Genomic DNA, 22,749 nt, shown 5'->3' with positions numbered 1-22,749 from the left:
CATGTGAAAGAGAGTATGTGTGTGATTGAGAGCTGGTTTAAGTGAGGGAGCATGTGAGTATGTGATTGAGAGCATGTGTGAAAGTGAGAGAAAGATAGAGCATGTGTGTGATTGAGAGCTGGTTTAGGTGAGGGAGCATGTGAGTATGTAATTGAGAGCCTGTGTGTAAATGAGAGAAAGAGAGAGAGCATGTATGTCTGTGTGTAATTGAGAGTTGGTTTAGGTGAGGGAGCATGTGAGTATGTGATTGAGAGCCTGTGTGTAAATGAGAGAAAGAGAGAGAGCATGTGTGTCTGTATGTGACTGAGAGCTAGTTTAGGTGAGGGAGCATGTGAGAGTGTGATTGAGAGCATGTGAGAAAGATAGAGCATATGTGTCTGTGTGTGACTGAGACCTGGTTTAGGTGAGGGAGCATGTGAGTATGTGATTGAGAGCCTGTGTGTAAATGAGAGAAAGAGAGAGAGCATGTGTGTCTGTGTGTGACTGAGAACTGGTTTAGGTGAGAGAGCATGTGAGTATGTGATTGAGAGCCAGTGTGTAAATGAGAGAGAGAGAGCATGTTTGTAAGCGTGCAAATGAGAGTCTGTGTGTGAGAGAAAAAGACAGCATGTATGTGTGTGATTGTAAGCCTGACAAGATAGACAGCATGTGTGTAAATGTGTAATTAAGAGCCTATATAAGTGAGAGAGAAAAGCACGTGTATATGTGAGCGATTGAGAGCCAGTGTGAGAGAGAGAGAGGAGAAATTTGCAAGCAAACCATCCCTCCTCCTAATTCAAACAATCTCAGGGAACCTGGATATCAACGTTCCCAGGTATGCAGAGCAAAATTTGTTTGATTCTTTATTATTTTTCATTACTGGGTCTTTGTGTCTGCTATTTTGAAATATTTTATTGGTGTCTAGAAATTTTTTATATGAGTTTTTAATTATTGGATATTCCATTCATCCGCTGTTTTGAAATAATCTGTTCTTTTTGTTAGTATGGTTTTACTGCTACTGATTTATATTTCTTGATTTGTTTTATAAGGATGGGTGATGTTTCTTTTTTTCCTTTGTTACACTGCATACAGAGACCCTGGCTTGTTGCGGTTTCCAATTTAGTTTTTGTCTGCATGCTTCTAGTTATGCATTTTGGTCTCTTTATTCTTTGTTAGGTGAGGGTCAGCACATGTGATCCAGGTTGGAGGTTTTTCTTGCTGGCATTGTTATTTTCTGTGTAAGACTCTATAGCAGCCTGACTTGGTCCATTTTCCTAATAGGAGATGTATTGGTGTCTTAAGGCCTGGTATAATATTTTCAGTGCTGCCTTTTCTTAGGTAAGGTGGCTACTGTTAAGTGCTGGAAATTGGTGCTGTTTTTGGTGTGGGATGTTTACTGTTTATGCAATTTCTGTTCAGACAGAATACGTATCTTTTTCTTGTGTCATTCTTAACAATAAAAATAATACTGGACCTTTATTTTTTTATTTCCGTCGTAAATTGTAATGAGCAGTGTGTCACACATGTGAGCGTGGTCTGTCAGGAGTGTCATGATGGGGAAAAGGTTGAGAACCACTGCTCTAAAGCAGGAGTGACAGGAAAGCAGCCAATCACTGCTCAGTACTGAGCTCTGCACAGGGATTGGCTGCTTCTCCCAGGAGGGATGTAAATAAATCAATACGACGACGATGGAGGTGCCTGCAGTTAGCATTCAGTGGAGCAGGAAGATGGAAGAGCATTTCTTCCCACTCTGCTTGAGGATACTTTTGGGGATGGGGGTAGAGATTTTGGCCACAGTTTTTTAAAGGTAGGGGATGGAGGAGGGGCGTAATAATTTTTTTAGATTTTGGGAGTGGGACACTTGACATGCACAAAGATTTATAAAGCTATTGGGAGGATGGAGGGGCTGGAATTAGCCACTTCACCACTAGTTTTTTGTTTTTGGTTATCTGGTTAACTTCAGGATAGCAAATTTTCTGCCCAGAGATAGCCAAATAAATTTATTAGGATAACTCAAAATATCAGCGCCAGTAAGATACATTTTAGCAATGCCCTTGGAATGCTTGTTGTATCACCTCTTTTTATCCAGTTAAAATTTAGCTCGTGAATGGGGGAAACATTTTCACTGCTTCCTTTTTTCCAGCTAACTGCTTTGAGTATCAACTTTCTTGCACTTAACCACGCTCTCTCTCTCTGTTTTCTATTTTTGACATTTTCACTTCCTTCCATTTTAATGTTGGGAGCTGATGTTTGAAATAAGGGAGCTGCAACCTCTTCCTTTCTCTGTTAATATATCAAGCATCTTGGGCTTGAAAGTACAAGCTCAAGTTATGTGTATCCAAATGCCATTCGTTATATTTTGTTTGAGTTATTTTCATGTCTGCAAAAGAACATTCTGCTTAATGCAGCTGCCTTCAATTCTTACCAAAAGTGCATGTTTCTGGTTTCATTTCATTGAAGGCAATTCTCAAAACTGACTATTATATGTCTCTGTAGAATACCGCATACATCTGTTCTGCGCTATACAAATTATGATAATAATCACTTACATAGGTAGTGATTTATTGCGGCAAGCTGACCTGACTGAAAATTACTTTCTTCTGCTCAGCTCTAAGTAGATGCAGGCTTGCATAGTGTGCCTACCTACCTGTAGCCGGATTAAAAAGAAGCATTTCCAGGGCTGGTTTTAGTTTCAGGTGAGAAAAACAATACACACAGATTTGATTTTCAAATGTGTATGCACTATAGAAAGACATGGTTTCGTGGAACAAAGTCAGCATGGCTTTACCCAAGGCAAGTCTTGCCTCACAAATCTGCTTCACCTTTTTGAAGGAGTTAATAAACATGTGGATAAAGGTGAACCGGTAGTTGTAGTATACTTGGATTTTCAGAAGGCATTTGACAAGGTTTCTCATGAGAGGCTTCTAGGAAAAGTAAAAAGTCATGGATAGGTGGCGATTGTCCTTTCGTGGATTGCAAACTGGCTAAAAGACAGGAAACAGAGAGTAGGATTAAATGGACAATTTTCTCAGTGGAAGGGAGTGGACAGTGGAGTGCCTCAGGGATCTGTATTGGGACCCTTACTTTTCAATATATTTATAAATGATCTGGAAAGAAATATGACAAGTGAGATAATCAAATTTGCAGATGATACAAAATGGTTCAGAGTAGTTATTTGTTAAATTTGTTAAATATTATTGTTACTTTCAATGTTCCTTGTAATAATGTTCAATGGTTGATTGTTATTGTTCAATGTTCAATGTTCTATGTAAAAAAAAAAAAACAAAACCCAGGTCTAACCTCCCAGACCAGGGCAACCTTTTCGTTACTTGTAAACAGGATTGATTTGTATTGCATACAGGAATTCCGGTATATAAAAAAATAAAAATAAATAAATAAATAGTTAAATCACAAGCAGATTGTGATAAATTGCAGGAAGATCTTGTGAGACTGGAAAATTGGGCATCCAAATGGCAGATGAAATTTAATGTGGATAAGTGCAAGGTGATGCATATAGGGAAAAATAAACCATGCTATAGTTACTCAATGTTAGGTTCCATATTAGGAGCTATCGTCCAAGAAAGAGATCTAGGTGTCATAGTGGATAACACATTGAAATCATTGGTTCAGTGTGCTGCAGCAGTCAAAAAAGCAAACAGAATGTTGGGAATTATTAGAAAGGGAATGGTGAATAAACAGAAAATGTCATAATGCCTCTGTATCACTCCATGGTGGGACTGCACCTTGAATACTGTGTATAATTCTGGTCGCCGCATCTCAAACAAGATATAGTTGCAATGGAGAAGGTACAGAGAAGGGCGACCAAAATGATAAAGGGAATGGAACAGCTCCCCTATGAGGAAAGACTAAAGAGGTTAGGACATTTCAGCTTGGAGAAGAAATGGCTGGGGGGGGATATGATAGAGGTATTTAAAATCATGAGAGGTCTAGAATGGGTTAATGTGAATCGGTTATTTACTCTTTCGGATAATAGAAAGAGTAGGGGACACTCCATGAAGTTAGCATGTGGCACATTAACTAATCGGAGAAATTTCTTTTTCACTCAATGCACAATTAAACTCTGGAATTTGTTGCCAGAGGATGTGGTTAGTGCAGTTAGTGTAGCTGTGTTTAAAAAAGGATTGGATAAGTTCTTGGAGGAGAAGTCCATTACCTGCTATTAATTAAGTTGACTTAGAAAATAGCCACTGTTATTACTAGCAATGGTAGCATGGAATAGACTTAGTTTTTGGGTACTTGCCAGGTTCTTATGGCCTGGATTGGCCACTGTTGGAAACAGGATGCTGGGCTTGATGGACCCTTGGTCTGACCCAGTATGGCATGTTCTTATGTTCACTGTTTCAGTCTGACCCAACAGCTACCCACACAAGCAACAGGTACCAAATACACAAGCTCTTTGGATTACATTTTCAAAGTGAGTTTGTGCTTAAAAATAACATATACATCCATAAGGAGCATACACTCGCACATATGCTATTTTATAAATGTTAAGAATATGTGCAAGTTTTCCATTTTGTGTGTATATTTTACCAGACTAGGAGCGTTCCAGAGAAGGGTTAAGAAGTATGCACAGTAATTGTTATTTTGTACGAGATATATATGTATACCAAACTTAATTGTACAATTTTACACCTGCTAATTGAGTTGCACAAATGAAATCAGACTTGTCTGTTGTCTGCATTTTATTAATGGGAGGTCTGGATGAACAGGCGGGAAGTCAGGGGGAACTGCTAGAGGCTCTAGGTGAACTGGTGCGGTCTCAGATCCCTTGGCTTCCCCAGGCCCCTCTGCTCCCCCCAACCCCTGCCAACAAATCTAGCCAGGGGTCTTAGGGCTGGCTGATGTCATTGTTAAGAGAAGCTGATTGGGCAGGAGAAACTGGTGGTCACTTCCCCTTTCTATGATAAAAACTCCCACAGAAGGGTTAACAGGAGCTCAGGGAGGCCCAGCGCAGGGCATATTCACAGGAAATGATGGGTGAGTAGAAGGACCCAGAGAGGTCTGAGGTGGGCTTGTCTTAGCCCAACCCAGGAAGATCCCCAGCCTGGCTTGTTGGTAGGGATGGGGGAAGCAGAGGGCCACAGAAGACCCTGGGATGGTCCGTGACTTATAGCAGTGGTGGAGTGGTGGGGGCCTGGGAAGGTCCCATTTCAATTTTTTGTTTTATTTTTTAAATGTTTTTTTCAGGTCAGCAAATAACCAAATTGAAATAAACATTAAAAAAAAACAAAACCCAAATAACCCCCCTCCATTATGAAAGAAGAAAACCCCCAAACATTTTGCCCCTGCACATCTCTAGAAGGTACAGTACAATGGTGCAGGGCCTAGAAAAGCTGAGAGTGTACTGACTGCGTGGCCTCCTCTGCAGTGCTGCTTCCTGAGAGCTTTTCTTGGGTCTGCCTCACAGTTCCTGAGTTCTTTTCTCCCATTCTCTCACTCACTCTGTCTTACTGCCCCTGTTTCTCTGACTCCTTCCTCTCTTTGGAGCGATGTAATAAGCCACGGTAAACCACCTGTGGGTTTTTGTGTGTGTTGTTACTGCATGGGTTTTCCCGTGCTGATCATACGCGTGCACGTGGTAAAGGGTTTAGCACCGAAAAATCCTGCGCACAAACTCACGCAAAAAGCCGTGACTGGTTTAGCACAGACCCATGCAAATAGCATGTAAGGGAGGCTATTATGTATTTACAGACAATGCAGAGAGCCTTGCTAGCAGGGAGAAAGGTTAGTGCGTGGTGTTTTTTTTTTACACAGGTTATTTAGCACCTGAGTAAAAGTTAAAGTCTGCCATGCCAATTGTGACGGATTCTTCTGCATATTTGAGTGTATATAGAGCACCTATATTTATTTTTCTTTATTTAGATTTTTATATTCCGCTTTTCGCACTTTTTCAGCACTTCAAAGCGGATTACATTCAGGTACTGTTGTATTGTATTTCTCCATCAGACATGTATTCCTATTCATTGCTGTAGTATATTAACTGCACTTTTTGAAAACAAGTGCAATTCATATATTACAGTGATGTGTGCTCTTTCGCATGGGTAAACGCTTGGTTTCTGATGGAGAATACATGTCCGAAAAGGAAATCCAATATGCATTTGCAGCAGAATCAGTTGCGCCATGGATTTCAAGACAGGGTTTTATTTGTGTGCAATGTCAAGGATGAAATGTAGTTAGGGTGAAAGATAAAAATATGAATAATATATACCTGCTCTGCTGCCCTGGTTTTGCCCTGAGTCCATGAGGCCTGTCTGTAGCAAGTAGAAGTGTGTTCCAATGCTGCCGGCAGAAACTGGCCTGAAATGAGAAAGCCTCGGTGTCTGTGGGGCCTGGAAGGCCTCAAGGGGAGCTCTCGGTAACCAGGAGGAGACAGGCCATGGGAATCAGGAGCTGGAGTGGGCGGCCGGTGAGACTGTTACAGCCGCTCAGGCCGCATATTTTTTAAATATAAAAAATAACAGTGCTGTCACATTGCATCTGCGTGTCCCCAGCTTTCTGCATCAGGGTTTGGCTGGTATCTACTGTCTATGCGGGTATTTCCTCGTGCGTTGTTTTTTTTGGTGCATTTCTCATTTGCATGCTCCTTCTTTATTACATCCTGCGGAGCTGCCTTTTTGCCACGTGCGCTAAAAAAAAATAAGCGCAGAAAAATAGCGCTGATTTCAGCACAGGGTTTTATACAATGGCCCTTTTGCTACTGCTGCTGTGTTAAAGAAACAAGGTCGTTCCGGTAGCGTCAATTTTGGGGCTTTTTCTCCCTCATTTAATCTGCTCTTTTTTTTTTTAATTCTTTATTATTGAGTTTTTCTTTTACAAATTAAGAAAAACATTAAATTTAAGTTAACATTTTTAGTGCATTTAAAGCATTAATACAGGTAATAATTCAAAAACATCCAAGTAAATAATCACCATCATATTATCATTCAATTTGGTATTTGAACAACAGCATTTTTGGATATAGAAACTTAGACCTGGAGGCAGTGAAATTCTAAGGAGATTTCAAAGAAAGGAAAACTCAACAATCCACTAACATGGCATTAACTAGAATACACTGCAGGCAGCATTTTTCAATTTAAACTCTCTACTCATTAGGAGTTAATCGGCTCTTAATGCACCTTTGGGGTGGCAAATATTTTTCTGACATAAATTTCCTGCGATAAATACTGCACCACTTATCACACTTTAGTATATAGGGGTGAAGCTTAAACAGCTCATTATCCTTTATTTGGCATGGGCATTGGCATATTTGCATATTGTGGGTTACGATAAGCTACACTTATCGTAACCACAATAACCCCATTTACTATAGTACAATCTTATCGGGTGGGATAAATGCTTAGTACATGGTGTGTGAAATTCTTTATTGTACTTTAGTACATCAGCCTGTGTCACTAAAATGATCACATCCCCATGTTATTATTATATATGATATTAAAATTTGGTTAAAAATTTGTGTCCATTTTATGGGTTGTTTATGTATAAGCATTTTTTATGTATGTTTTAAATATATGTAGTCTTTTTATTTTCACTTGCATGGATCATTTATTTTACTACTTATTATTAACAATTTATTATCACTTTTAAAAGTTATTGCTTTTTCTATAGTTATGTAATTGTAATAATTATATTTTGTTTTGTATGATCAATTGTTTTTAAAAACCATTTTTTGGTGCTTTTTTCCTCTTCTATGTGAACGCCATTCTCCCCATTCTTTGGTCTCCAGTATTGTGCGCATTGGGCCTCTTTTGTTTTTGTGATTTCTTCTTCATTATAAATATCAATAGTTTGCATTCCACTCTTTTGTTACTTATTGATTTTTATGCGGATAGTGCCACTTTTTTGCCATTTGCAAGTTTCCCTGATTCTCTGACCATTGCTTAATCACTGGGGTTACTTTTACTTTCCCACAAGGCATCCAGTAATTCAGTAAATATTGGTAAAATAGTGTGTGCATGATGTCTAGAGTAGATTGCCAAATTTTTGGCTTCCACTGTTATTGTCTGTGGTATTGCTTCAAATGCTGAAGATGCAGGCTGGAATGTACCACATTAAAGATAGGAGTTTTTAGCAGTACTCACTGAGCATTCATGGAAGGCATAGATAAGATGATGTTGATTTCAGGTGGCTTCATGACTGAGTAGTAGCCTACACAATTTGAAATTTGGTTATATTTTTATGGTACTATGGAGGAGAGAGTCACATCATTTGGAAGAACATAAGAAGTTGCCATACTGGGGTCAGACCGAGGGTCCATCAAGCCCAGCATTCTGTTCCAACAGTGGCCAATCCAGTTACAACAAGTACCTGGCAAATATCCAAACATTAAATAGATCCCATGCTACTGATGCCAGTAATAACAGTGGCTATTCCCTAAATCAACTTGATTAATGCAGTTAATGGACTTCTCCTCCAGGAACTTATCCAAACCTTTTTTAAACCCAGCTACACTAATTGCCCTAACCACATCCTTCGGCAACAAATTCCAGAGCTTAGTTGTGTAGAGTGAAAAAAACTTTCTCCAATTTGTTTTAAATGTTCTACTTGCTATCTTCATAGAATGCCCCTTAATCCTTGTATTATCTGAAAGAGTAACTAACTGATTCATATTACCTATTCTAGTCCTCTCATGATTTTATAGACCTTTATCATATCTCCCTCAACCATCTCTTTTCCAAGCTAAACAGTCCTAACCTTGTTAGCCTTTCCTCAAAGAGGAGCCATTCCATGCCTTAATCATTTTGGTTACCCCTCTCTGTACTTTCTTCAATGCATCTATATATTTTTTGAGATGCTGCGACCAAAATTGCACACAGTATTCTAGGTTGCAATCTCACCAGGAAGCGATACAGAGGCATTATGACATTGTCAAGCTTATACAAACCATTCCCTTCCTAGTAATTCCCAATATTGTTTTGCTTTTTTGACTGCCACAGCACAAAGAGCCAGTGATTTCACTATATTAACCACTATGTATATTTTTATATGAATTTATATACAGTTTGCTATGAAATACTTAGATACATGTCTAGTTCTGGAGAACAAGTATTTGTTTTACAGTTCTGGAGAATAGTCATGCTTTGGAAAAAACATCACACAACGATTGCAATTCTTTTAAAGTGCAGCTGTAAAATCATCAGATAATAGCTGATGGCCAGGCAGTATTAATATTAGGTAGAATTTCTGGTTTGTGAGGATTTTAATTTGGCACACTACAGAGTCTGATAGGAGCTCAGAGCTGTGGACACTACTGACTTCCTGCAGCTGCCAGTACTCACAGCAACACAGCTGTGTCTGTGGTTTTTGGATTGTATTGCTGCAAATACTGGCGGCTTGCATTGCCCACAGCTTGGAGCTCCTGTTAGGCTCCGTAGTGTGCCGAATTAAAATCCCCCAAAATCAGAAACTCTAATAATATGTGTTAGCCTTAATTGCATGTCCACTAAAGCTGCTGAGAATGCAGTATAACAGGTTTAATGTTACTAGGGTATTTAAAAATAAGCTATTTAATCCTGAACACTTTTTACAAGTAAAAACACATTGCAGTATATGCACCAAGGAAGTCACATGCACATCCTAGATGTGCATTACTACTTACCCTACTTTGAAGGGCTGAAAAAAGTGTGAAAAGCGGATTATAAATCTAAATAAATAAAATAAATATTCAGAAAATACTTAAAGATTCTGCTCCCACATCGAAATTATCAGCAATTCAGCCAATAAGAATCACCAAATTACAAATATATATCTTATACCCATATCTCACACCCATATAAAGTCAAAGCAGGAAGTTGTAAAGAAAGATCTCAGATTTATTGCATTCAGATTTCAATATTTACATAAGTCATAATGCAAACTTTTAGCTTTTGAATATATGAATTAAGAAGCAACAAAAACGGCAAGATAAACATTATAGGCAGAAAACAGACCCACAATTAAAATAAGCAGTCTTTCTGAGTAGTCAAAATATTTAGTATGGCTTCTAACTGCTGGTAACCGTTTCATGTTTCCAACTGTTTCTTGCTATGAGCCACATTCTGTTTACTTTCCATCCAAAGTGAAGACAAAAACACGCTCGTCAGTCTTGTAAGTGGTATACGTTAGCTAGGAGAACGCGAACTGTACGTTGTTGCAACCCTCGCAAAATAACACAAGACCTTCACAGAACCTGTTATTGTCTGTGGCAATACCTCCAAGTAAGATCACAGCAAAATAAGACCAGAACAATCATTTTTATATTAGAAAAACAAAACAAAACACTTGTAAGTTAAATTCATCATGACTTCCCACACTGCATTTTAAATTAGTACAGTTCTCAAAAGAAAACCATCAAACATTTGTTATAAAACAAACTTTTTTTTCCTTAACATAATAAATTTAACTGTGGTCCCATATATACATTATAATACACAGGAGGGGGTGGGTCATCTATATTTACACAGTAACACTGATCCTTGCAAGTAATAAACAGATTAATGTAAACTGTAAGAGGAAAGTTCCAGGCAGATCTGTCTATTGGGTTAGCTTTATCTCTCCGTGTATTTTTGTGCAAGTTCCAGCTTCATCTTTTGAGTAACTGTCTCTCTATTTGCCTTGTATTACTGCTGCTTCTTTTCGTGATCACAGAAGACTGAGAAACTTTATTCATAGGTACTGAGAAGCTGAGACCTGGCTCTTGAAATGCCAAAGTCCGTCTTTGATTTACTGATGCTGTGTTCCATGGCTCGATTGCTGCTGAGAGAACAGACCCATCCTAGAAATGAAAATAATACGCAAGGTTAAAGGACAAGCTGTATAGTCCGATTAGTCTCTATCCACTGTTCTAAATTAGATGTACACTATTGTACTCAAGTAGATTATACTATTGCCATAAAATCTCCTAGAATACACCTGGGTTCCTGCGGGAACTGCGTCATTAGGAGCACTAAAGGCAACGTAAGCCCGCAGCTCAGATGGTCTCTTCTGGCATGCATCTCCTCAGGAAAGAGAACATAAGATTATAGTACAATGTCTTCTTTCCCTGCATGCATCCCTTCCCAGTGCCAGAGATTCATGTGTGTGTGGCAAAGTCGGAAGTAGGACCAGGGTACATTGCAGCACAAATTCAAAAAAACAAAGGTTGAATCATGATAGGACGTTTGATTATTATAGTTTTATTATTATTATTATATTGTGAAAACACCAGCTTTTCAAAAATTAAAATATAGTAATGCATAATGTATCAGTTACAGAATTCTTTTTTTAACAGTTTAAAAATAAATGACACAAGTCCTTTATATATTTCTTTGGACGAGGTGGATGTCAGCACATGAATAAATGAAATAATGAGAACTATCCCACTGGGAAGACTCTGATATGTATCACATGTATAATTAGAACACGTTGTTTTCTTGGTTTCCACTTGGGAAGTGCTATAGAACCTTTCCCCTCTGATAAACTGCCAAGAGCCTTTTTCCAGCTTTCCCCTCTGAAACATTAAAGATGGTCACATTGTGGGGTAGATCTGTATTGCTTAAATAGCAGGTTTCTACAATGTGCTAAGTGTATCAAATAAGCCTTGCATAGGGCAGAAAAAACGGTACGAAAGTCGCGTGCTTAATTGTTGAAGTGCATCCTAGCAAACATGGATGTGTGCTGGCAGTAGCTGGGGGCACCTCCCCCATAAAGATGCTGGAGGACCTGCCATCGACTGAAGGATTGTGACCGTGCTTGCTGACAGGCCTTCTCCCCAAGGCCACCATGTTTTTGGAACAGGGTGGAAAAATAGCTTCAGACACCAGGAAATAGATGGGTATGACTCAAATATCTTTTTCAGATGTTTAGGGGCTTCTTGCTTCTGGATAAATGGAACCCCTGGATTTGTGTCCAATGTAAGGCCTAGGGCCCAGGGCCTAGCCCAGTTGTGTGTGTGTGTGTCAGTTGAATCAAACAAGATGAATTATATGGGACAAAGTACTGCTACTGTTCAATAAACAGGACATTGCATCCAGCCAGGTCAGCTAGTTTCACACAAACTTGTTGAAGCTGTGGCCTTGATGGATACTGAATCCCTCTAAGCAGCACATTCTGATCAAGCTGTATCATCAGCACATCTATTATCACATGAACCTGCTGCTAAAGAAAAATCCGCTTCTAAACCCCACCAATGATATAATGGAGTCTGGTGTATCCAGTCAAAGCTCACTTTCATGTGAGGACTCAGAGGCCATGACAGTCTAAGACAAAGGAACTAACTAAGAGGAGAAGGAAGAAAAAAAAATCTAAGGAAGACCGTGTTTTTCCTGCTGGATTATCTTTAAAGTACTGTCCATGCCTGCTAAAAAGTTCCTGTATGCCACGCTGGTACACTCTCTGTGGTGTCTGCATTTGCTGCGAGCCAGACTAGCCTCTAAAGACTTATCTGTAAATTGCAGAGAGCTGTCTGCTGTTCCTAGACAGGTAAGAGACAATACCAGACCTTGGAACTGACAGAGGGCCTACTGTGGGGAGATTTACAGCTGCTGCGTGCTTTCTTGTTGCCTATGTAAGACCTGGGCTAGTTTACTCCATATGTGCTTGGCAATTACCTTTGCAATGCAAGTGTGAGCAATATAGGTTGGAACTCATTTTGGCAGTAGTGATACAGATGCTTTTCAATCCAAAATGATTCGCAAATGTTGCATAACACATATAAAATCACAAAAACTCGAAGCCAAAGTATGCACTCCAAATCTTCATATCAGTCACCAAAGGAGATGCAGGAGAATTGAAAGGTCTACATTTAGAGATTGTGCATAGAAAAACAAATTTTTCTTTTATTTAAATCGGCAACTACCATTGCTCAAGTGTCAAGCATAGTAGTTCTCTTTAGGGTCCCCCGACACGGACCCCGTGTTTTGCCCGAAGGCCGCTCTCCTTGCCTTGTCAGCTTTGTGAATGTACCCTACATCTAAGGTATGCTTTATCGGCTTAATTTTGACAACATGTACCCTGTTTTTAGTCCTGTTATTATGAATATTTATACATACCTTGTTTTATGTTTCAGTTTCAAAATAATTAACTTGTCCCTCCTGACGCAGCCTTCGGGCAAAACACGGGGTCAGTGTCGGGGGACCTGAAAGAGAACTACTATGCTTGACACTTGAGCAATGGAGTTGCCGATTTAAATAAAAGAAAAATGTGTTTTTCTATGCACAATCTCTAAATGTAGACCTTTCAATTCTCCTGCATCTCCTTTGGTGCATAACACATATAAACCATGCCTTATGTAACTGTCATTCATTGTGAATTATTGCATATCACAATAAACCTCATAATAGAAACAAAAGAAGGGTATCCAGTATTCTGATCCCTAACAAGCTTGTTATTTTATTGGCTGATATCCAAATAGTGTCACATGTGGGTGCTAGCTGTCCTACAACACATTTTGATCATCTGTGCAATATGGATTTGAAACTACATTATTTCTCTGATAAAATTAGAGGAATTCAAGATATGGTAAAGTCTTGGTGAATGAAGAGAATACACTCAACTAATATAAATGCCAGAAAAAGACCTATTTTGCCTGCAAAATATCCTGTTGGTCATGAAGTGCTGTGTTGATCTACTCCTTTAAAGTTGGCTTTTGTGGGTCAATCTTCCCCTGGTATTTATCAGACACGGTTATCATAGGGAGGGCAATTTTCAAAAACCATGTACCTGCTAAAAGGGCTATTTGCAAACTGCCCACCCTGTATGAGGGTAAAAGTATGTGTGTTTCTATCCGCATTTTGTGGAGGCATTCCCAGGGTAGTGGTTAGGCTGGGAGAGGCAATAATGCACCTAGTTTTGCATTTTCAAAACTACACTTGTTTTGTTTTTGTTTTTTTTTGCTGGGAAAAATATCCACAGGATAGACTGCAGTAGGTGCTTTTTATTTGACCAATTTTGAAAATATGTATAGACTTTCCCTCTACAAAATGCTGCAAAATCCATTGATAAAAGTGACAGCAGACTGTGCACCCCCTGCCCAGGTTTGAAAACTGCCATATAAATTAGCCCCTACACACTTTTGCATGCATAAGTGCAAATTATGTCCACCAAGAGTTTGTAACATAATAACATTCAAATGTACTGCCCTCGGTGTCCAATGCATAGATTGAACCCATAAACAGTCAGCTAAATCTCTTCCCAGCTGCAGATATAAGATAACTCAGTTCTTGGTTAACAAAAACATTTATTTGACTGAAGAACAATTAAACACTCACAGCAGATGAGAAAGTTTCAAGAGTAGCCAAACAGGTTGATGAGACTGATACAGCTATAATAAATTTCTCTGAAAGATGACAGTAGCTGTGGGTTAATAGTAAAGAAGTGAAAAGATGATGCTTCTCAGAGCCCGAAAGAGGATGAGAACAAACTGTTAACCTGTCAAGAGCCTTCTTCCAACTGAAAGTCTCTGCAGGAAATAAACTCTCCCAGGCATTCCTAGGGTCAAAGGACCAAGAAGAAAAGGAGAGAGAACACAGACAGAGAGACAGAGCAAAACAGAAATAGATCCAATAGGGAGCTAAGAAACATTCAAGCAGCATTCAATCAGAAAAAGGAGCTCCACAACCTGCAGAGACTCTAAGCTAAGCTATATCACACGATGACACAGGGTGGCAGTGTAACAAAGAAACTTGTGCGTACACTGCAGAGGCAGAACACTCCATGCTTGGTATCACAGATACCACTATTTTCAAACATTATGCAAATTAAATAGCTACCAAAAACATGCAGTGGTCCATAAAGTTAAAGTATTTTCATGAGATATAAAGAGCATTGTTTCAGTGACAGGTCTGATGAATGTTTTCATTGATCCTTGTTTTGCTACCTTGATTTCCTTAGTGTACACCTCTTGCTGTACACAGACAGGATGATGTTATTTGAATGTAAGAGTTCATCAACAGTGTGTGGCTACATGCAGAAATTCCAGTGGTAACAAGCAAATGATATACTATCTTGGGTGTGTGGGCAAATTTCTGTGACTGATCCAGGACTCACAAACTTGAAGGAGTCTCTTTCAGCTGGGAATCCATCGTTGCTTTTTGTAAGGAACTAAGTCCAGTTAGCCACATTGGCTGCATTAGGTGCCATTATGGCAATGGGTTCTTTTCTGAAATCAATTAAGGCTCCCAAGAGATTGTTGGTTAAGTTGGGCCCAGGGAGAAGCACATTGTTCAGAGAGACTCTTTGAAACTGAGCGCTTGAGTCAAATACAAATCTGATTTGATCTGGTTTCTGAGGATGGTATACACCAAAGGTAGGAAGATACCAGCATTCTTTATCTTCCTTCAGAGGCAGGGCTGTCTCCTCATGACCATTATTGAGTATGAAGTGGCCCTTTATTTCTGGCTTGCTCCAATGTAGTGAAATAAGCTGTGAAAGGACCTGTTCTTTGTTGTTGGGAAGACAAGATCTGGGCATTTGGAATGGGAGGAGAGCCACCCAACTGTTGAAGATTCAACAGTTCATTATCTTCAGAAACTCCTCGTCCTCCATAGAGAGGGCAGATTTGTCATCATCTTTCATAGTTTGTAATACTGCATTTCCAGATGGTCTCCCAATCTTTGGTGTGAGAGCTTCTACGTAGGACTGAGGATGATGCTTGGCCACTCTTTATGGACAGGTATCTCTCCAATGGAGAACTGATTCAGACACTGCTTGAGTAAGGAAGTGCATCTATTCTCCAGTACATTAGTGATGAAGGTATTAACATTGTCTGATTTTGGCATTTTGTCAATACAGACATCACTTACTAGCATCTATCCTATGTCAAGGCGATGAGCATAAAGGTTGTTGCATTGACCATTGTACAGCTGACGAACATTATGAAGCCCCAGGACATCTCTGCCAAGGAGAAGTAGAATTAGAGCACCAGGATCCAAAGCGAGAGATGTTTAACTAGAGCCCTCAGTTGGGGATGATGCCATGATACTTCTGGCATAGAAATTTCTCTTTTGTTGTTTGGTAACTGATTATATTCTAAGGGGCGGATTTTAAGAGCCCTGCTCGCGTAAATCCGCCCGGATTTACGCGAGCAGGGCCCTGCGCGCCGGTAAGCCTATTTTACATAGGCCTACCGGCGCGCGCAGACCCCGGGACTCGCGTACGTCCCGGGGTTTTCGGAGGGGGCATGTCGGGGGCGTGTCGGGGGCGGGCCCGGTCGTCGCGGCGTTTCGGGGGCGTGTCGGGAGCGTTTTGGGGGCGGGTACGGAGGCGTGGCTACGGCCCGGGGCGGTCCGGGGGCGTGGGCGCGCCCTCCGTACCCGCCCCCAGGTCGCGGCCCGGCGCGCAGGAGGTCCGCTGGCGCACGGGGATTTACGTCTCCCTCCGGGAGGCGTAAATCCCCCGACAAAGGTAAGGGGGGGGTTTAGACAGGGCCGGGCGGGTGGGTTAGGTAGGGGAAGGGAGGGGAAGGTGAGGGGAGGGCAAAGGAAAGTTCCCTCCGAGGCCGCTCCGATTTCGGAGCGGCCTTGGAGGGAACGGGTTAGGCAGCGCGGCTCGGCGCGCGCCGGCTATACAAAATCAATAGCCTTGCGCGCGCCGATCCAGGGATTTTAGTGGATACGCGCGGCTCCGCGCGTATCTACTAAAATCCAGCGTACTTTTGCTTGAGTCTGATGCGCAAGCAAAAGTAGGCTGATCGCGCTTCTTTAAAATCTACCCCTAAGAGCGTGGGAAGTGATGATCTGATGCTGCCATCTATGGCTTCTATCACAAATCCCTTTGCTCTTCTCTCTGTTGTTTCTATTTCTCCTACACATGTTTTGAGCATGTATGGGGAGTATTATTCTTTTACGTTAAACATGTCAAAGAACTCTGACCTTGCCAGAGACCTGTTGCTTTGATCGTTCATGATGTTCATCCTTAATTACCTCTCAGACTATCCCTTGGGGTATGGTGTAGCTAGGCATATCTTGGAACAGGACCTTCTATCATGGCATTCTCCACAAACTTCAGTGCATTTGGGCATGACTTTCAGGTACCAATTTCTCAGATACACTTTTCTCCCCATTGTCTTTCAAAATGGACACAACAGAATCTTGGAGTTAAAGCTTCCAGCATCTAGATGAAGGACTGTTAAACTCTGCATGCTTAATGACTGCTTTACAGTCTTTAGCAAGGTGGCTTATTGAAGAGTAGTATCTGTAACAGATTCCATACTCTCTACACTCTCTGTTAGTCTTTTCCCTAAAGTCACAGTACTTCTTTAGGAGGGTGAGATTTTTTGTGCACAGTGCATTGTCTGTTTGGGTACTCTACCCTCTTGTTTGTTGTGGAAAGGGAAGTAGGAAGTGAAGATGTGGATGACACTTTGTCTTGTGAACAGAATTGTTTTTTGGGTTTTTTTGCACTTTTATACCTTTTAATTGATCTTCTATCTTGAGGGTGGTTTGCACTGGTCACATCTGTGATGGCACCTGATGCATCAAACTTAAAACTCAGATCATTTCTTGTCACTGCTTGGTCCTCGTTGAACCTGAAGAAAACTTTGAATGGAGGAAAAGCAATGTTATTCTTTACTTTATATCTTGAGCCTTGGGAAACCCACTTTTCCTGCAGGCTGTGCAACAGTTTTTGTGCAATTGACTTCACCAAACAAACTGTGTCCAGAAAACTGAGGACTGGGAGAAATGGATCAGCCTTGGCCACTTACATTCTAAAAGCAAATCTCCACGTTCTTGTAGCTTATGTTTGTCTCTGAGATTTTTGGAAAGTTTGCAATTCTTCAGGGGAGAGCATCTTCAGTGACTTCAGGACTGCTATAGTACTGCTCAATTCTTCTCCATATTGTTGTCAGGCCTGCTGAGGTATTGTCTGTGTGCACTGACTTTAACCTCTTCACATGTTCTGAAGACTCGCTCTCTAGCCATTTCACTAACAGGTCCATTTCTTTGTTTGCAGTAATGTTCAGGTCTTTGATGAAGCTTTTAAATGTAGATTTCAATGCTTTGTAATTCTCAGGACAATTATCAAACTATGGCCTGTTCTGTTCGTACGTCTCACTTTGAATGTCAAAGTGGCCCCTAACCCCTATACTAATACCTAAACCTACCTCAAGTAGCTGGGTGGGCCTCCTACAGAGGTATAAATACCTACCTAGTATGACGCAAAGTGCAATAAAGCCATATCACATGTCTTAATGCAAATGAAAAAGGTGTAGTTAAAATCTGCGTTAAAACTGTGCGATTTGGCTTCCCAAAATTGTGATCAATGACCCCTTATGTGAGCTTTAAGTTGACAAGCTCATGATTGGCTATGTACTTGGCCAGATCTAACCTGTCTAACACATCAGTTTTCAGGTGAAGTGTTTGCAGGATGCTGTTGTTTGACATGTTAGCTTTCTTTCTCACTGCATCAGTTCTAGTCATTGAGGTAGTGTGAGGTTGATCTTGTGCATTTTGCTTTAGTGGAAGACATATGGTATATGTTCTTGCTGATGACACATACTTAGCCATGTCTTGAACCCAATCCATACAGGATGCTGGGGTATAGGCCTGAAGCAGAATGTCTTTGTACATGTGTACACAGTGTACCTGGATTGTGAGCCAGTTGCAGTCCATCCGTAAACGTATGAGTAGGTGGATCACTATGGTGGCACTTAGCATCCATATTAGAGTGTGCATTGAGTTAATCTCTGTAAGGTGTAGAGTGTATTTCATGGATAGGCTGCATTGTTTCAGCATCTTTTATTTCTCTTGGGTTGTGGGTGTGACAGTAAGCTGCATGCTCAGAGGCAAACAAAACAGTTTCTAGTATGCTGAATGGGAGCATTTGAGAGAACCTGATCAATCTGGATCTCCCTGCTTTCCTGTCCCACAGTGGCTTCAAGGCTCTTAGTTTGGGCTTCTGTCTCTGGTGCTTTCCTCTCTTGATATAGCATTTCTAGCTCAGCATCTAACTCAGCCTTCCTGCATGCAGCTGCTGCTGCGGCAACCATGGTAGCAGTGACAGCTTTCTGTTCTTCTGCCTCCAAATCAGCTTTCTTGTGTGCAGCTGCTGCTGTGGAAGCCATAGTGGTGATGGCAGCTTCTGTACATTTCTCTTCAAGTCTAACTCTGACTAGCTTTAGAGCAGCTTTTTGTTTACTGAAAGAAGCATGTGCTCATGCAGCTTCTCCCGCTGCACAGACCCTGGTGACAACCGCACTTGCTGAAGACAGGTTTGAATGGACCAGTTTTAGTAACCTTGAAGACCTTGAGTGTATGGAGAGGTTGGAGAATTAGGAGGCAATTTCTTTTGAACTTTAAATTCTTTGCTAAGCTTGTGCAATAGTATCATGCACTAAAGTGTGAAGTTCTAGATTAATGCCCTTGTGCAAGTTCCTTTCCTCAAAGCTTCCCTGTGTATTAGTTCTGGTTAAGAATGTGAAGTATCTGTCTGTCTGGAGTTGACAGCATTTATAGCTTTCTTTGAGTTGGCCTATGGCTTGTTGAATTTATTCTATTCTTGTAGTGGTAGAAAGCTGATGTCTATCAGACTGTAATTCTTCCCATATTCTATTAATCTTCTTTAGGTAACCAGCCTTCTTGGAGTCATAATTGCTTAAGGTTTTGACTATCAAGGCATGTTTCTTGATGGAAGGAAGCAACCCTGGCTGAGGAAAAAGCCCCATTTGCATTTTCACCTCACACAACAGATTCTATGGGGGCATCCTCTGCCATTGTGAAAACAGTAAGCCAAATTATAGCTCTGAACAGTCCAGCACTGCTGTTAGGGTAATGATGCAATCACTATTGTATGTGTTGGGGGGGGGGGGGGGGGGGGAGGAGGAGCAGAACTAACTGAGATTTGAAATTCTGCACAGCTGGAACAAACCAGAAGAGATGCATATAGCAATCACAGTCTGAACTTAAATTGGCAGAGGGAATCCTCTAAATTTACTTTTCTAAAAGGTTTCCACAGCCAGACCTCTGCTATCCTCAATTGTTAGCTCCTTTAAATTTTCAACAACTTTTCACTGTACTGCCTTTGGCATTCAATGTCTAGCTTGAGCCCCTAGACCAGGGGTCAGGAACCTTTTTGGCTGAGAGAGCCATAAACGCCACATATTTTAAAATGTAATTCCATGAGAGCCATACAATATGTTTAAAACTAAATATAAGTAAATGTGTGCATTTTATGTAAGATCACACTTTTAAAGTACAATAAGTCTCTGAAAATATTACACCAGGCCTTAAGACACCAATACATCTCCTATTAGGAAAACGGACCAAGTCAGGCTGCTATAGAGTCCTACACAGAAACAACACGCCAGCAGAAAACCTCACCTGAATCACGTGCTGTCCCTCACCTAACATAGAATAAAGAGACCAAAACGCATAACAAGAAGCATGCAGAAAAAACTGAATTGGAAACTGCAACAAGCCAGAGTCTCTGTATGCAGTGTAACAAAGGAAAAAAGAAACATCACCCATCCTTATAAAACAAATCAAGAAATATAAAATCATCAGCAGTAAAACTGTACTAACAAAAAGAACATATTTCGAAACAGCTAATGAGTGGAATATCCAATAATTAAAAACACATATAAAACATTTCCAGATACCAACAAAATATTTCAAAATAGCAGACACAAAGACCCAGTAATGAAAAATAATAAGGATACAAATATTTTTTTGCTCTGCATACCTGGGAACGTTTGATATCCAGGTGTCCTGAGATTGTTCTGAATTAGCAGGAGGTGGGGTGGTTTGCTTGGAACTTTCTCCTCTCTCAGTCACATACCAGCGCTCTCTCTCACACTGGCTCTCAATGACACACCTATACACACATGCTCTCAGTACTCACATATACACGTTTTTTCTCACTCACTTATATAGGCTCTTAATTACACATTTACACACATGCTGTCTATCTTTTCACGCTTACACACACACACAGGCTTTCAATCACATAAGTACATGCTGTCTTTTTCTCTCACACACAGACTCATTCACATGCTTACAAACATGTCCTCTCTTTCTCTCATTTACACACAGGCTCTCAATCACATACTCACATGCTCCCTCACCTAAATCAGCTCTCAATCACACACAGACACACATGGTCTCTCTCTCTCATTTAAATACAGGCTCTCAATCACATACTCACATGTTCCATTACCTAAACCAGCTCTCAATCACACACAGACACACATGATCTCTCTCTTACTTATACACACAGGCTCTTAATCATACATACACATGATTTCTCTCAGACACAAAGGATCTCAATCATACACACATACTCTTTCACACAAACAGGTTTTCAATCACAAACTTACACATACAGGTTCTCAATTGTAAACTTACATTCATGCTCTCTCTCTCACAGGCAGGCTCTCAATCACAGACACTCTCTTTCACATGTACAGGCTCTCAATCATTCACATACATACAATCTCACACACACACAGGCCCCCCCTCGCGGCCCGGAAGAGGAAGTGAAGAGTATCGGGTGCCTGCGCAGCAAGAAGAGGCCACGCTAGTGCGCTCGGCATCGGCCCGAAGAAAAGAAGACTGCAGCGCGGCTCGGAGGAAAATGAAGAGGTTCAGCCGCTGCCGATGGGACTCCGCCTCCGCGAGGGCTGAAAATGAAGAGGTTAGCGTTGGGAGGAGGCTGCTGCTGCCGTGAGTTCCCGGGGTGGGGGAGAGAGAGAGTGAATGAGCGAGCAAGCATGTGTGTTTGCTCTTCATTTTCAGCCCTCGCGGAGGCGGAGTCACATCGGCAGCGGCTGAACCTCTTCATTTTCCTCCGAGCTGCGCTGCAGTCTTCTTTTCTTCGGGCCGATGCCAAGCGCACTAGCGTGGCCTCTTCTTGCCGCGCAGGCACCCGATACTCTTCACTTCCTCTTCCGGGCCGCGAGGGGGGGGGGGGGCGAAGAGAGCACACCAGTGCCGCTGACTCCAGTTGTCCTGCCGCGTTCCGCCCGGGCTGACAGCATTTTAAGCCCGGACGGAGGAGGACCGGGGAGCAGCTGGGTCAGTGGGAAAGTGTGGCGACTGTCTGCGAGCCAGATGCAGCCCTCAAAAGAGCCATATCTGGCTCGCGAGCCATGGGTTCCCGACCCCTGCCCTAGACAGTCAGCTAGACCTCTTTCCCAGCTGCAAATATCAGATAAACTCTGTTCTTGGTTACCAAGAACATTTATTTTAATTAAGATTAGTTCAACACTCACAGTTGATGAGGAGGTCCCAAGAATAGCAGAACATATTGATGAGACTGATACAGCTGTAATGTTTCTCTGAAAGCTGACAGCAACTTTGGGTTAACAGTAAATAAGAGGTAAAAACATGATGCTTCTCAGAGCCCAAAAAAGGATGAGAACAAACTGTTATCCTGCCAAGAGCCTTCTTCCAACTGAAAGTCTCTGCAGAAAATAAACTATCAGCATTCCCTTGGTCAAGGGACCAATAGCAAGAGGAGAGAGAGAGAGAAAAAAACAGGAACAGATCGAATAGGGCACTCAGAAACATTCAAACAACCAATCAAGAAAAAGAGCTCCTCAGCCTGCAGAGATTCTAAGCCAGGGGTCCGGAACCCATGGCTCGCGAGCCAGATATGGCTCTTTTGAGGGCTGCATCTGGCTCGCAGACAAGTGTCGCCACACTTCGCGGTTCCCCGCTGACCCAGCTGCTCCCCGGTCCTCCGCCGCCCGGGCTTAAAATGCTGTCAGCCCGGGCGGAACGCGGCGGGACAGCTGGAGTCAGCGGCACCGGCGTGCTCTCTTCTCGTCCTCCCCCCCCCCTGCGGCCCGGAAGAGGAAGT

The 22,749-nt window shown here is 41.4% G+C and overlaps 1 protein-coding gene across 4 annotated transcripts in view; it reads right to left on the bottom strand.

The window, feature by feature from the left end:
• Window positions 1-9,791: 9,791 nt before the first annotated feature.
• The window catches only part of CTTNBP2 (cortactin binding protein 2), a 373,947-nt gene continuing 360,989 nt past the window's right edge, over window positions 9,792-22,749 (bottom strand). For all 4 annotated transcript variants that reach the window (XM_029617221.1, XM_029617222.1, XM_029617223.1 and 1 more), the window contains one exon: window positions 9,792-10,750. In XM_029617221.1, coding sequence (XP_029473081.1) covers window positions 10,559-10,750 — 192 coding nt within the window. In that variant the 3' untranslated portion in view covers window positions 9,792-10,558. The remainder of the gene's footprint in view (window positions 10,751-22,749) is intronic.

Source organism: Rhinatrema bivittatum, chromosome 9 (assembly GCF_901001135.1).
Source record: "Rhinatrema bivittatum chromosome 9, aRhiBiv1.1, whole genome shotgun sequence".
In the NCBI taxonomy this organism is placed as follows: Eukaryota; Metazoa; Chordata; class Amphibia; order Gymnophiona; family Rhinatrematidae; genus Rhinatrema; species Rhinatrema bivittatum.
The sequence above is the reverse complement of the archived record's forward strand: the minus strand, read 5'-3'. Positions and strand labels throughout refer to the sequence as shown.